Below are 16,847 nucleotides of genomic sequence, written 5' to 3' on the forward strand. Positions count from 1 at the left end.
GTTGCTCCAATTATTAGTGATGGGTAGTAAGAATTTAACTTTTCTTTCAATTTTGCCATAAAATTTTGAGCATGTTGCAACTCCTCCATTTATCTTCGGGATAGGTGATCTGTATAATCTATCTGGTGGGAAACACACTGTTTGTTTTAAGATCATAGATTCATAGATACTGCTAGTAACTGCAGTTAACCACATCTTCACTAAATCACAAGCCTTTAAAAGTATAGGTGCGACATGCTGCATCACTGTCATCTGGCTTCACTTAACTGGTCTACCATGTTATGCACTTTCCATGCCTAATGCTTCTAAGCAGCAACATGTGGGTTTGTTACAGCAAAGGCAGTCAGTGGTTCACATCAGGTGCCTTGTAGATGTCGGTAGCTTCCCTTCACTGAGTCCGTATATTTCATCCTGGAGAACATCTTCAACTCTCTCTTTTCTGATTTACTCCTGCCATAAGTTTTTGAGTGTTAACATGTCTCTCCCACACTTTTTGGCAGAATACCGGTGGTCAGTGGACAAACTGACAGCTTGTTCGGCTTCCTGTGGCCACAAAGGGGTGCAGCTGCCCCAGTTGAGGTGCTTGCTGGATGGGGCTGAAGTCAACACATCGTACTGCAGAGAGACACCCAAGCCATCTCTGCAGCCCATTGCATGCAACAGAAGAGACTGCCCTTCACGGTTCGTATGTCTCATATTAAAAATGTCACACATACATTTAAGATGTGCTTGAGGAGTTCTTTTTAGAACCACCAGCCTCTCTGGTGCCTGTTTGGAGTAGTCATTGCTAAAAGGGAATTTATGAGTGCTTAACCAAGACAGTTGGGAGTCTGTAGCAAAATCTGTGGAAAACATTGACAGTACCTGGTAGAAAGAGGGTTCATTCCTTCAGTTATTATGTTAGAAAATAAAGTAGAGGCTATTGCTTACTTTTTATGAGTAAAGTTCACAGGTTGAGTTGTCTTGGGTGATTCCAGGTTGAGCTGTCTTGGGTGATTCCAGCCTCACTCTATGCTGGATATAGTTATCATGCCTTTTCTGAGCACTATACATGTAGGAATTTGGTCACCCAAGAACTGTGGGATCATTTCTTTTTTGTGTTACACATGGCTTCATAGCAGTTTAGTTAGACGATGTAAAAGACAAGAAACTCAGTTTAGCAGCTACTTTGCAGTTTAATTCTGATTCCTGTGCTACCTGAACACTGATATGGGCAGGACTTGCATAGAATTTCCTTAGCAGAGTGGAAATACCTTTTGTAAAATGGGAAGATTCCATCAGATCTAATTGGCATGAGAGGTGCTCAGAGTGAGTTCTGCTTCTTTTTGGAGTTTTCTAGCTTGTAGTTTTCTTGGAATTGTAACTCTCTGCCCTTGTTTTTCATTACTGTTAAACACAGAGGATCTAGAACAGCTTTAAAGACTTCTGGCTACACTTAGGTCTTCCTCTGCCACTCCTTAAATCCTGTGTTCAATTTTGGGCCCCTGACTACAAGAAAGAAGAAGAACGGAGAAGCTAGTGAAGCATCTGGAGCACAAGTCCTGTGAGAAGCACCTGAGGGAGATGGGATTGTTTACCCTGGAGAAAAGGAGGCTCAGGGGAGACCTTATCACTCTCTACAACTACCTGAAAGGAGGTTGTAGTGAGGTGGAGGTCGATCTCTTCTTCCAAATAAGAAATGACAAAACAAGAGTAATAGACCTCAAGTTGCACCAGGAGAGATTTAGATTGGCTATTAGGGAAAAATTCGTCATGGAAAGGGTTGCCAGGCATTCAAACAGTCTGCCCAGGGAAGTGGTTGAATCATCATCCTTGGAGGTATTTAGAAGTTGTGTAAATGTGGCGCTTAGGGGCATGGTTTAATGGTGGACTTGGCAGTGCTGGATTAATGGTTGGACTTGATGATATTAAGATTATTTCCAACCTAAATGATTCAATGATTTTACCCTACACAAAACTTTTCCTTGTTTGACAACCTTTGGTGCAAAGAAGAATACATCCTGAGTGCCTATCCAAAGAGTCGGTATAGTGTTATGGCCCCTGCCTATTAAAAATGTCATGCTTCTGCAATTCAGTATCTCCTTAGCTGAGATGTGTAAACATTTTTTTTCCATATTTTTTTGTGTTTTCACTCCCTCCTCTCCCTTATTTCCAGTGTGGATATGGTGTGTTTCAGTATACAAGCACTTACAAGAAGTCAGGATCTCAAGAGAAATGTACAACTTCCCTCATTCAACAGTGATTAGAGACTTGTATTAAACAAAGAGAGTCTAAGCTTAGGCAAGGAGAGGTGCTAAGCAACTCAAGGAGAAATGGCCAGATTCACCACTCTTTCTGTGTCTTGGGTATATTGCACATTTCTGTTTAATTACCTTTTAAAATATATTCCTACCCTTCTTTGCAGGCAAATGTTTTCTGAGCTGCCAGCTGAGTCCTAAGAAAGAAACCAAAAGAGATTTTATGAAATATGAAACCCATTCATTAGCAGCAGTTTTTGATGGCAGTAAATTCCATGGGAATGGTTTATGTCTTTTTATACCTTCCCCAAATTGTAACACAACCCAAAATCCTCCCTCAACTCCTGAGAAACTGCTGAGATATAAGCTTGGAAATAAAAGTTGATTGACATGCAGAGCAGAGCTTTATGACCAGTGCAAAAATTGCAGGTTCAATCTCACCAAACTGCTTGAAAAAAGTACCAGTGTTTTTGTTGAGAGTATGTTTGTTTATACTTGTTTCTGTGACCATGGGAGTTAATTACCTGCAAAGGACTGAGAAATAGAAACAGATGCCTCTCCATGGGACTGGAGAATGCCTATTGCCTATTTAGTAAAGTAATCATAAACACTTCTGGTGACGGATGTGATAGGCAGTATTTTACTCCCAAAACCACACAAATCCTGCCTAGGATCCAGACACTTAATGAAGCAAACTTCTGACTTGACCATAAAACTGTTCAGGAAACTAGCAATCAGTTACACTCTTCCTATTCCTAAGTCTTTCACAAACCTGACTGTATGATGTTTCGCTTAATAATCCTTAAAGTAACAAAATGTATTGGACTATTATTTTCTGTTGTTACAGCCTTTTAGCTAGTTAGACTAGATTTTTTAAATGCAAGGGTTCAGAACCTCAGCCTCAGCTGGCGAATGCATGGTCTGAGCTAAAGAGGAAAGGAGAACAGTGTCTTTTGTCCCCTGGGCCGACCATCCCTGAGCAATCTTTAGGTTTTTCTGGATTATCCTACCTGTCAGGGGTAAAACAGAGCAGGCAAGCACTAGCAGGACCCAGCATGCTTTTGGCTACTCTCTCAGCAGCAAGTTCAAAGTGGCCTGTGAGCTACTTCAGCAACTTTACAGAGGTAGTTTTCCCTGTTAAGGGGTGCTATTGGGCTAGTCCTTGCTGGCATTGTGACTGTAGCCTTTGACTGAGGCGTCTGCAGTACAGTGGTGTAAGAACAGCCATGTCTGACCCCTGTGCCAAGCCTCTAGCAACAGCCTTAAGAGCTAGAAAATGAATTGGAGGCCCAAAGAGCCTTGAGAAAGATAAATTAATGAAAATTGTGCTTTCTTCTCAGCTCTCATCTTCTGAGAAGTTTTCAGTAACTACTATGGGAGGCTGAGACACTCAGCACCTTTGAGGATTGCCACCTAAATGAGCCAAGCTATTGTTGCCTGTCTTTGGCCCAATACACAAAGACCTGATGATGCCAGTGATCCGGCAGATGGTGGCACCTACCTGCTCCCTGACCTGTTTGCCTTTCTCTCACAGATGGATGGTGACGTCATGGTCTCTTTGCACGCGGAGCTGTGGTGGAGGCATCCAAATGCGGCGAGTGACCTGTCAGCGCCTGACAGCAAAAGGCAGCTCTGTCCCAATGTCAAATGAGGCTTGTGCCCAGGTGTCCAAGCGCCCTGTGGACACACAGAACTGTAACAGGAAACCCTGTGCTGAGTGGGTAGCCTCCTCCTGGAGCCAGGTAAGTGTGCTGGTTTAAAGGTAAACCAGCAGGAGAAATGAACTCAACTCAAAAGAGATTATAAGTCAAGAGTTACAACTTAATAACAATAATACAATAATACAATTATACGGACAAACAATTGGTTTTAACCCACAAAACCCAGACATATAACCCAGCACTCTGGGGCATGAACAGAATAGTGTTCATTGGCCCCTGTGCTGAGCCCCATGTGGTCCCCCTGAGTCCAAAGTAAAAGGGGAGGAAAACCTGTTGGTGAGAGTGCTGGTTGCAATCTGGTCGAGAGTGGTGGTTGCAGTCCGGTTGAGGTTCTGGTCCTCCTCTGGATCCGATGAGTGGTACCAGAAGCCCCAAGACTCCAAGATGATATACACTCAGGTTTGAGTGGGAATGCCCAGTACCTCTCCCAGGGCGGGGAGTTCCACAGTGGGTGATTGTGAGTCATGAAATATTTTTGGAATCCTTGGTGGCCTGTTAGCAGACATGACCCCTCATGCTGGGTGTGGAGGTGCTAATGACTCCCTAGAGGGGAGTTAACATCACCCATAACTATAGCCTGAGGGGTCAGGTGTGCTCTGGGTAGCTGCTGAAATGGTCTATTGTTAACAGTTCCTAGGAAATGACATAGAGGGTGTAGAATACACAGTTTGGGTTACACCCGCACAGTGATGAACTGCTACTGGCTGCTCTAACTTGGACAGCTAGGCAGCAGTCCAAGGACAGCTTCATAGTATGGACTAGGACAAAGAGATAGAAAATAAGTGATGTTGCAACCTGGTATCTTCAGGTTATAATTTGCAGACTTTTGAGGAGGCAACTAATTTGATCAGCTCTTACAGCTCTGTATATGATGCACTTCCTGCTTGGATTTCTGTAGCTTCCTATAATCCCTAGAAATGCTGCTTGTGAACAGGACTTTTACTGCAAAGCCCCTGTCATCCCCAGTGGAAAGGTCTGCAGTTCCTTGTTATGGTGACAGGTGACATATCTGGGAAATAGCTTTCTCTAAGTCTTAAGTCCCCTTACCAGCCAGTGAGTGTGTTTCAGCCTTGGCTGGCAGGAGTCAGGGCTGATGATTGTGAGGTTTGAGGCAGAAAGATTTTGCAGTAACACAGTTTTACAAAGTTGCTAATGTTGCCTGAGAATGACAAAAAGTGTAAGGTTTTTTGATTTGCTTTATGATGAAATGCAGAATGGAGGGCGAGAAACATTTTCAGAATACTTCATGCGGCTCTGCTGATCTTCAAATTCTCTCTTTGGAGATTGTGTTGCATCAAATTTTTTTTATTGCTGTGTTGGTAGTAAAAAGTGTCTTCAGTTACTAGAACATGTTATTGTTCACTACTTGAAAACGACTTCATTTAACTCTTGAAACGTAATTGAGTTATTGTATTACATTTACAAGTAAAGCTTGAAATTAACATTTTATGTGAAAGAAGCAAATTTTCACTCCCCATGGAATTCCAGGAAAGGACTGGATTATCCTTGCAAAAACACAATTACCTCTTCCATATTTGTAGAGCATTATGGGCTGTATTGTTCCCCATGACATCATACTCAGCTGAGACGATCAAGTAATTCAGAATTAATTTCTTAGACCTAACCTCTGTGCATTATCATATAGTATTTCTTCTACCTAGCCTTAAAAAAAAAATCAAGTTCCACATGATTCAATACTGCTCAGTCTCCAAGCCAGAAGACTGTTACACAGTTAGGAACATATCACTGGCTCAGTGACTTGCTTGGTAGTCTAGTGAGGTATCAGGTCTCTCTTGCCCAGATGTAGTGACCAACTTTCCTAGTTCACAAAGAAAATAAACAGACTACCTACTCTATCCTCACCTCTAGAATTAATTCCTTTCCTTCACTGAATGTTACTGACATTTTGGTCTCCACTATGTAATCCCATACTGTTTTTAAACTAGTGACTCAGGCTTGATGGTGATGAGGACTGCTGACCCCTGCAGATATCGCAGAAGTGCTCCACACACTCCAATGAATGGTATTTCCAACAAGAGCATTGACTGGGACCAGCTGGAGACTCTTCCCAGTTGTCAGGGAGGGAAGAAATAGCAGGAAGAAGAGAGTATTTTTTGAGGAGTGCGTGGTAATGTGAAACAGGGCTCCTACTGATGAGGGGGTGAAGGTGGCAGAGGCATCAGTCAGCAGCCCTCCCCCTGGCGAAAATTCCTGCCTCACACTAACATCCCACTCTTCAACCCTCAGTTTGTTCTTGAATATGATTTCCAGATACTTAGAAAAACAGTTTCCTAACAATTGATATAATTTTAAAAGGGCACAAATACATGCTTCATACCTATAGCTAATTACATTTTAATTGAAGGAGAGGATAAAAGTTGAACAGAAACATGTGATTGTTAAGCTTGAATAGGTTAGGATAGCCTCAGTATTGGAACAAGCTTGCACATTTGCTGTGTGTCTGTCATGCTTGCTGCATTTGTTTATTGTCCTTCAATGCTTTAAAATTATTAAATGGAGTGGAATGTGTTCTTGGTTCAATGCATTCTTAGGTTTTTGGCCATAAGTTTTGATAGTACAAGCTGCAAAATGCACAGTAAAAGTAGTATATTGAGATTTTCTGTATGGATCGTAGGCTCTCGGCTAGTGACACAAGAGCATTTTATTTGCCCTAGCAGATGTATGTAAGATTGAACAGTTGAAGAGAAGAACTATTGAATCTACAGAGCAGATGTAGAAATGCAGTTTTAGTGCTGCTGGAAGAGAGTGACATAGAGCAGAAGATGACTGCACACTCAACCTTCAAAGACTGCAGAGGTGCAGAAAGTGCTTGAAATCTCAACAGTCATTGAATGGCAGTGTGTGGTTCATTTCACTAGCAGTCTTATAAAATGGGAATGCGGCCCTGCCTTTTACCTCCCTGAAGTGATTCTTCCCTGTTCACAGTGTAATGGACCTTGCATTGGACCACGACTGGCTGTACAGCACAGACAGATATTTTGCCAGACCAAAGATGGGACTTCTGTGTCATCTGATCAATGCAGTGCCTTACCAAGGTAGGACATCTCTTATATATGAATCCGCAACCATTTCAGAGATATTGAATGGACTAGTAACTTAACTGACAATTTATGGGTTTCCCCTATGTAACAAAGAGGTCATCTGCAATCTGTGCAGTTATGTGTTACAAATCTCATCAGGCTTAAGCCCAGGCTTACTTATTTGTTCCTAGGAGATCCACACCAGTGGGTCTGGAAAGTCTTCTGTGCATGCCAAATCTGACAGAAAGGCTGTGCTCTCCCTCCTTAAGCTGCCAGGCTTCTTCTCACTTATTTAAACACAGACTCCAACTGGGGAAAATTCCACTGTCACCATGGTAAAGACATTGACTTTATCTGAGCCTTAGGTATGCCAGTCAAGACTGATCATGACTGAAAATTAATATAATTGGCTCATTGGTTCCTAGTCATGCATTTTCATTATCTGTGTGACAAGTAGATATGGACCAAGTTTGCTTTTGCATCTTCTGTGAGACTGTGTTGAAAGAAAAAGAGAGGTTTCAGAGAACTGTTTTTGTTTCAACTGGCTGTAAAGCCATAAGAAGTTATAAAGTGCTGCTGGACCACACTGGTGCACTCATTGCACCTTTCAGCAGACCTCTAGTTTGGCCCTTCATGGAGAGGACATTTCAGCCAAATCCTCAAATAGTTCAAATGGTCATTTAACCCAGTATTAGTATACCAGTGTGCATCCACTGAGGGTCTGGTCCTTGAGAGCAGTTAAAAACTGTTACATCACTTGCATCCTTTGAAGACCTAATCCATGCAGTGCTCTCAGTGAATTACCTTTGGGATGTGCAATGCTTGCTGTTGTGCTGTCCTTCCCTCCCTCCTGCCACAGGCCGTTGAACACACAGAACTGCTGGACTGACGTCTGTGGTGTGCACTGGAGGGTCAGCCTGTGGACCGTCTGCACGGCTACATGTGGAAACTACGGCTTCCAGTCCCGGCGTGTCGACTGTGTGCACATCCGCACCAACAAGCCTGTGATGGAGCATCACTGCTCCTGGAGGCCAAGGCCATCGAACTGGCAGCGTTGCAACATCACACCCTGTGAAAATGGTACTTTGCTGAGAGGAGGGGATGCAGAGCAGTGCAGGGGTAGGAAAAAAGGCAGAGTTGTCTCTCAGAAATGCAGCACTGGACCTTGCAGCTGGGCATCCTGGTGAACCTCCAGCCTGAACATCTGCAAAATCCAGTGTCCAAAACTCAGCGTCCCAGAGAGGAATTCTGCCCATTGTGGGATTTTTTGGAAATGGCATTAGTGCTGGGATTGTGTCCCCTTGCTAATAGCGTGAGAAATAATTCATACAGTCTTCTGGAGCGAGCCAACAGGAGGGCCACCAAGTTGTTCAGACAGATGGAGCACCTCTCCTTTGAGGAAAGGCTGAGAAAATTGGGGTTGTTCAGCCTGGAAGAGAGAAGGCTTCAAGGTGTCCTAACCTCAGCCTTCCAGTACCTAAACAGAACTTACAGAAACGATGGGGCAAGACTATTTGCAAGAGCATGTAGTGACAGGACAAGAGGGAATGGGTTCAAATTGAAAGAGAATAGGTTTAGATTAGATATTAGATATTAGAAAGAAACTCTTTACTGTAAAGGTGGTGAGGCACTGGTACAGGTTGCCCAGGGAAGTTATGAATGCCCCATATCTGGAAGTGTTCAAGGCCATGTTGGATGGGGCTCCGAACAACCTGGTCTAGTGGAAGGTGTCCCTGCCTACAGCAGGGGGGTTGGAACTAGATGATCTTCAAAGTTCCCTTCCAACCCAAACAATTCTATGATTCTATGATTAACTTTCAGTTAATGGTACAGACAGAAAGAAAAACACGAATCACAACCAAACTTATGGCTATAGTCCAAATCCAGTAAGTAGATTGATGATGGGAAATCCAGGCAAGGCTGCTTTCAGGTGACAGGCAACAAACTGGACCTGTCAAAGGACTGGAAAAGTTACTAATATTAAAAAAAAACCCAAACCAACTAAAGAGAACAGACGCGTCTGTTTGGAAATGATGCTCCCATCCTCTAAATTGCAAGCCAGTTGCTGCGCAATCATTGCAGATGCAGCAGCAGAATCAATGTGCTTGCCTATGTCCACACCAGCTCTGACACTCCCTCTAAGTAGAGGCAAAGTGGACTACATAGGTTCAAACTCATGATGAGTGTGGGGGGTCCTAATGGAAGTTAAAGGGATGAGGGAGCTTACAGGTACCAAGCAAGACCTTTGCTGTCACTCCAGCCTCTTTCTGCTGCATAGAAATGTCCCACATGTAAATAACAGTGGAGTTATTTGGCACAGACATCACTGGAGAGAGCCGTACAACTACCTTGTGATGTTTCCCTTTTCCATCCTTGGCATGGGAAGTGGGACTCCCTCGGGCAACAACCCACCCAACATCTTGCAGGGGTATCGGACAGTTTTCCAGCCTGGAGCTAAAAAGCAGGAGGCTGTGGGCCTCAAAAACTGTCCAAGTGTTACCAGGACCTAAGCCCCAGGGGAGTTCAAAAAGTGTCTTAACATCTTCTTACTGGGCTGTGTTCTGCAACACATGGGTGAAAAACACAATACAACACCAGGTAAGCTGAGGTGACACTCCCACACACTGGCTCTTCAAATGTAAGAGGTAGGCCAAAGTGTCTCTGAGCTACTCTGTTAGTTTCCAGTTTTATTTACTACTTCATCTTTGGTTCATCAACTGTTAAGAAACACCTACAGCCTCTCTAAAATGCTGGTAGATGACAAACACAGGGTTGGAGCAGCCTCAGCAGCCCACTGCCCAAGCTCCAAAACCAAAGGTTGCCCAACACATTCTTCTTTGAGCCTTTGGCTACTTGCAGTTCACAGTCCGTCTTTGCAGCAAGTCAAGCTTATGTTCATACTGAGACCTCCCAACACAAAGATCCTCCTCTTGGCCACCCAGGTAAATGTCCTCAGGTAAGAAATCCTTCTTTCCTTGTTTCATCACCATTTCTTCTTTTTGTTTCCCCTTTGGCAGTGGAGTGCAGAGACACTACAAGGTACTGTGAGAAAGTGAAGCAGCTCAGACTCTGCCAGCTCACCCAGTTTAAGTCACGTTGCTGTGGGACTTGTGGAAAATCTTGAAGACAGACAAAATGAAAATGGAGGAACAAGGGGATCACAGCTTTGCTTCACTGAGGCAAGGGCTTTTGCAGAAAATACAAATGGAATGGAAATATCTTTTTCATTTTATTTATTTCCCTTAAAAAAAAAAAAGAACACCTTTTACCAAATCATGTTGTAAAGGGTCTTGAAAAGTTTTCCCTTTTATGAATCTGGGAGACAGAATGCAGCAAAACATGGTCACGAAGGTAGACCATAAAGAGTCAGAGAGACCAGTGCCACCAGAAATGGGTGTGAGAGGAGTGGAGCTTCCCCATAATCCATGTACATGCCTGGGGGATACACCAAGAGACAGGCGAGGAAGAGGACGAGAGTGAAAACCTAGCATCACATTACAGAATCTCAAAATCACAAAGGTTGGCAGAAACCTTCAGGATCACCTGGTCCAACCATCAACCCAGCACCACCATAATCATCCCTAAACCATATCCCCAAGTGCCACATCCAGACACCTCTTGAACACTTACAGAGATGGTGACTCCACGACCTCCCTGGGCAACTTAATCCAATGCCTAGCCACTCTTTCATTGTTTTTTTTTTCTTTCTAATATCTAATCTGAACCTCCCCTGGCACAACTTGAGGGCATATCCTCTCATATTTTCATTCGGAACGTGACAGAAGACACCAATCCCCACTGCACCAGAATCTTCTTTCAGATAGTTATAGAGAGCAATGACATACTCCTTGAGCCTCCTCTTCTCCCAGCTGAACAACCCCAGCTCCCGCAGCTGCTCCTTATAGGATGTGTTTTCTAGACCTTTCACTGGTTTTGTAGCCCTTTTCTGGACACACTCCAGCACTTCAGTGTCTTTTCTGTAGTGAGGGGCCCAAAACTGAACACAGGATTCAAGGTGCAGCCTCACCAGCAGCAAGTACAGCAGTACAATCATTTCCCTGGTCCTGCTGGGCACACTATTCTTGATACAGGCCAAGATGTCATTGGCCTTCTTGGCCACTTGGGCATTGCTGACTCATGTTCATGCTGCTGACCAGCCCTCTCAAAGTCCCTTTCTGCTGTACATCTCTCAAGCCACTCTTCCCCAAGCCTGTAGCATTGTTACATGGGGTTGTGGCTCAAGGGCAGGACCCAGCACTTTGCTTTATTGAACCTCATGCAGTTGTCTTCAGCCCACCAATCAAGTCTGTCAAGATCCCTCTGCAGAGTCTTCCTTCCCTCCAGCAGACCAACACTCACACCTAACTTGGTGTCATCTGCAAACAGACTGAGGATGCACTCAATCCCCTCAGTCTGACAGGTTGTAGTGTGCTGGAGAAAAAAAAAAGGCTAAAATAAACTGCATTATACGGATACTTCATCTGTGTTAGACTACCTTGAGAACACAAGCATATGATTCTGTTTTATAAACTTATTTGTTACATCCAAGATTGTAACACTTCTTTTTAATTTCTAAACCACTCTCTCCTTCTCACATCAGGCCTGGAAATTATTTCAGTGGGACATCCTTGTGATCTTTCAGGATCTAGTGTCTGGGGAAGTTGAACAATGGTCTGTAATATACGTGGATCTAAAAGACGCCTGAAAATGTTTCCAGTTTGAGTTTGTGAGGGAGAATTGGGGATTGAAGGGTTGCCCTCAGCACAGAGGTGAGATGATGATGTTAATTATTATCCAGGCAAAGGAGAGAAAGTATGATCTGCTTGACAGGCTGTAGTACAAACCTGCAAATACTGTTCCCTAATCAGTACAGGCAGGAAAGATAGAAACTGTCTGTGGTAATGGGAGGTGCTTTGCATACTGCATCCTACTAAGACTTATTTAGAAAAGAGAGGAGCACCAGTTCCCAGAGTTCAGATGTTTTCAGTCCTGGGGTTTTGGAAAGGAACTTGAAAAAGTGGTTTTTTTCTAACCTGCTAACACAAAATTTCCCTCTCCTGACAGCCAACTGTTTTGGACATGTAGTAGAAAAGAGCTTGATTCTGATTTCTCATGGCTGTTCCCAGTCAGTAGAAACAGAAGGGATTTAGCATCAGCCCCAGAGGAGTAATGCAAATAATTTTTAACAAACTTGCTCCTCTCCAGCTGCCTCTCACAACAAAACAGGTGTTATAAAGCCACAGGTATTTAAGTCCATGTATAGCACCCTGAAGATACAATCTAAAAAGTGGGACTCAAACATCACATCCACAGCATGATTTTGCATCCAGGCTGTGAATAGTGCTCCATGCTTTAAGTTCCTGTGCATTCTCTGCTCTTTTTAGAATAGGGCCCTAAAATTAGAGGAAATTTGCAAAATAGTGGGTTGAGAATTGTGGAGCTTTAAAGAACTACCTGGATATTGAGTTTTGGTGCAAGGCCTCTAAATTAAAGAGAACGGTGGTGCGTCTCCTGTAACCCCTGATGGTGCTAGTGTGTTGTGGTATGCTAATGAAATGCTGTTCAAGTTCTGCCATGCTGCAACTTCAATTACGTGGATTTTTCAGCAAAACTGGGAGTCCATTTTTGAGGTCAGTACCAGGTTCATGCCATTAAGCTGTCTCAAATTGGCTTATTTCAAAACACAGCTGGCAGTGAATGCTGTTAGTACAAATGAGTTTTCAAGAGTGTTGCTAAGCATCAGTGTAACTTTGTATTTAAAAAAGAATAATTCTTTTCTATGTATATAAATGTGTATCTTTTCTGATATTTATTAGGATTTCTTGTATAAAAAGTGCAATAGTAATAATTGTACAGATAAAACTATATTGCCATTTTTTTTTAAATCTCCCCATAATTTTGTTCCTCTAAAATCAACAGTAATAGTGTATTTCTCTTAGTTTTAATAGCACTTGTGTTTAGTTGGGGATCTGCTTCACTGTGCACGGTGCTTTATAAACTATGACATGAGGAAGGGATGATGTTTTTAACTTGTGAAATGGTAGTTATGCATGGAATGGAGGACAATTCCTTAATAACATAATAATAACAATGATGATGATGACAATGTGATGGAAATTTCTGGTACATTAGTTAACACAAAGCAAAGTATTTGGGAAAGTATTTTCTTCTGTTTAAAAGCAAAACGTGTTAAGGCGATCACATGTTCCATAGTATCTGTGTAACTGTGCACAGGATAAACATGAAGGATCTGATCTGGAGTGGCCACTGTGTTGATTTAATTTCATGTCTGACTTCTGAATTGTGACTTGGCAGCATCTCAGTAAGATAAGGATTGCTGGATATTTTAGGAATCTCTAAAGAGAAAACAGAACAGCAAACTTTTACAAGTAATGCAGGTTACTTATTTAACTACTACTGTCTGATGTGTTGGTTTTTTACCTTAAAAACAAAAGCCAAATCAGCAAAGCTGTTGGAGTTCTCTGTCCTTATTCCATATTATAATAGCAGCACACATCTGTTACACAAAGTACACATAAGGTGCCTGCCTTGGGGAAAGAGCATGTCTTAACTCATTTTTAAAGGTCTCCAGCCATTAAGATTCTGCACCCTGTCTTGGAGATATGTTTTAATTCTTCATTTGCCTTGCTTTATTCTTTTTCGCTAATGTCTTGCCTCTATTGCTTTTGCCATTGCTGCTGGTGCAAGGATCATGGATATCAATAAAAGTATACTTCTTTTTTTCTATACAGCAATGCTTCAAGACATCTTATAACTCTCCTCAGCAACTTACAGCTTGAAGAAACACCTGTTAATTCAATTTTTCCTTACAGGTTTCTGCTGCCTTCAGTAATGGAGCTGCCAGCTACCTGATGCACCTAAAGCATCAGATGTATACATTGAAGGAATCCTAGTAATGGTCAGAATTACAAGGGGAAAGAAGAAAAAAAGTTGATAAAACAAAAACATTTTTTCTTAACAAAGACAAAATTGAGTTTCGAAAACTAAGCTGGTTCTTGCTCTTGCCCTTTTCAAACAAACAATATATCTCTTCTAAAAGGGAAAAGTGATTTTGCTCTGATTTACTGACAGTTTCCCTTATGTGATATTCCTGCATATGTTTTTTTTAGATACCTAAACTGCAGGTAAATAGCACCTCACACATACACTAACTAAAACAGACAACTAAGTCAAAGACCAGACCTAAGACTTCCAGGCAACAGTACTGAAGGCAATGGGAATTTCATAATTCATTTTGAGTAAAACAAGTATAGAAGCTGGCGCTGATGTAAAATGAACAGCAGGCTGGCTTAGGTTCCCAGTAGAATAATTATTCTCTTTTATGCATATGGCTTTAGTTACTAGTCAAGTCAAAAAGCCTTCAAAACCTTCAAAGGAAGCTTCCAGTTTTGTTTTCCCTACTAATTTTCCTCACAAAAGAAAAACAGTTCTGGAAAAAAACAGAAAAATATAGCGCTGAAAGTTTCCCCACAGAAGACCTACTCCTGACCCCTGTTATGTGGCAACTAAACTAGTCCAGGCATCTGCATCTGCATGCATGATCTTAAAACAGTAGAAGCCATAGGCAGAGATTTCCAAAGTAACCTTTAGCTGGAAATTTTCTTCCTGCTATCTGGCTGCAGTCATATGGACTGCAGTTGAAGCTTTTTGACTTTTAAGTTACTCTTCTTCTTACAGACTACCTTATCAAATAAAAGGCTAAAGATCACCTTGATACCTGTTTGGTGCTCAAACACTGATTCATTAATAAATTTGGTTATTCTATATCAGCATAAGCTGACACCTCTGTTTGTAGAAGAAGGTGAACCAAAAGCTTACTCTTTTCCAGATTTTCAAGACTGTAAAAAACCAGAAGTTTTTAATGGCAACTTTCAGCAAGTCACTGATCATTTTAGCTAGTAGTTGAGTGAATTGGCTTCATTTGTTCAGTTACATAATTTTTAACGAATGCTTTCAAACTGTTTTTTGAATGTCAGATTTTCTCACAGCATACCAGTGTATACAGTTGAGAAGCTCAAAACTGCTAATGCTAACTATGGCTCTGCATATTAGCTGCAGACCACGTTTTGGGAATCATCAGTTTAACCATTCCCTTCATCCTCTTTTGTAAAGGTATATATATATTTATCAATAGTGTCATGTATTAACTTTCCACTTTTGTGGAAACTAAACCAAAGAACTTGTCAAGTACTTGAGTTTGCACAAAACTGAGGGGGAGAGGAAAATCAGACCTCCTTTCTCTACTGATCTCATACATTTCTCAAACCAAAAGCATATTGGTTAATCATAGTTTCACCTACATTGCTTTTTATTGTCTCCACCCAACATCTCCCTGCCGGTCAATCAAAATCAAATCTAAAACCTGGTCATATACATAGTAATTTTAATAAATTTTTATGTAAAGTTTTCACTAAGGCATTTCAATAATATGCAACCCAACATGCTATTTATCCAGATTTATAAGCAGTAAAGCAACATATCAACACCTCCTCTTTTGATTGAAATACTTATTTCTGTTCTCACCTGCTTTTTCACTTGTTCCTATTCTCAACTTCACATCTGAAGACATGAATACAACAATACATTTTATTCTCCATCTGTCCCTCTGAGAAGCAAATACTGTACTCGAAGTCACCGTTCCTTCAGTGATAACTGATGAAGACCAAGACTGGAAAGTCCATGAAATCACAGACTCCAGCCCCTCTTTTTTGCCAGAATGATTACAAAACCTGGAACAGCCTCTGCTGAGACATCCAGTGCACTTTCGGGGTGATTGAAGCAGCAAGGCTGAAAGTATGCAAGTGCCTTCGCATTAGAGAGGTGTCATGGAAGGGTCTATCTGGAAGAGTTTTTTCAAATAAAAATGAACTGACAAAACAGACCACAGAGTATCTCATGAAATGTATTTAAAATCATTTAAAATCAACAACAGTAGTTCCTCAGTGATCTGAGTTTGTATACTAGCTTGTGAAGGAACAAGATTCAGGATGGGACCGGTTCCAGGCGTGGAGAAAGACATACAGCAATTGACAGGACTTTATTATATGGACTTTACCGTTATTATGTGGTTTCAGATATGTGTATTGCATTGTATCCACACTACACAGTGCACAGCCTGGGCACGCCCAGGCTTGCCAGGAGTTCGCCTGCTCCCTGCTTCCCCGCTCCCCTCTCTGATAGGCTGAAGAAGCTGCAGAGAGGAGACAGTTACCATTTGCCCTTTCCTTCCCCGGTTCCTCCCATGTTCCTCCCCCTTTGCCTGTGTCTCTACCTCGATTTGTTCCCCCGTTTGTCTGTCTCATGCTCCACCCCATATTCTAGCCTGAACTCACAAAAACCCCTACGCATCTCAATAAAGCATTCCATTTGCACTTCTGCCTTGTCTCTGGACCTGCCCGTGCTGGGCCCCATCCCCCCTCGGACCGTGGCACTAGCTTGTGCTCATATAGAGAAAGCTTTACATGGAGAGATACAAGGTTATGGCAGCAAAAAAATTACTTCTGAACAATAAAAAAAAAGTGGAAAAAAAGACATGAAACAATCAATCTTATAAGTACTATTGCTACAGATGCTGATGGCAAAGCATATATCCTGTTAATGACATGGAAAGTAGCTGTCAATATAAAGTAGTAAGTGTGAAAGTTGAACTATTTGCAGCAAATATGATGAGCTATAACCCCAGTCAGATGTAATTCATTCTCATGAGAATGTTGCTAGTGCTTTTTGTTTTGTTTGTAGTGCAGGAAGGCCACTGGACATGCTTTGCCCTTCATGCATACCACCTTTACACTGGTGCCTGCCTTTGGCACTGTGACTGGTGAGTTCAC

The 16,847-nt window shown here is 42.1% G+C and overlaps 1 protein-coding gene across 5 annotated transcripts in view; it reads left to right on the forward strand.

Annotated features, from left to right (window-relative positions):
- Nucleotides 1-16,064, forward strand: part of ADAMTSL1 (ADAMTS like 1) — a 398,738-nt gene extending 382,674 nt beyond the window's left edge. For 4 of the 5 annotated variants that reach the window (XM_032676083.1, XM_032676086.1, XM_032676085.1 and 1 more), the window contains 5 exons: nucleotides 501-681; nucleotides 3,772-3,979; nucleotides 6,905-7,014; nucleotides 7,859-8,079; nucleotides 8,821-10,002. In XM_032676083.1, the coding sequence (XP_032531974.1) occupies nucleotides 501-681; nucleotides 3,772-3,979; nucleotides 6,905-7,014; nucleotides 7,859-8,079; nucleotides 8,821-8,933 (833 nt within the window). In that variant the 3' untranslated portion in view covers nucleotides 8,934-10,002. The other variant, XM_032676082.1, reaches the window with a different exon arrangement.
- The last annotated feature ends 783 nt before the right edge of the window (nucleotides 16,065-16,847 follow it).

The sequence above is a fragment of the Chiroxiphia lanceolata genome, chromosome Z (assembly GCF_009829145.1).
Source record: "Chiroxiphia lanceolata isolate bChiLan1 chromosome Z, bChiLan1.pri, whole genome shotgun sequence".
Classification (NCBI taxonomy): Eukaryota; Metazoa; Chordata; class Aves; order Passeriformes; family Pipridae; genus Chiroxiphia; species Chiroxiphia lanceolata.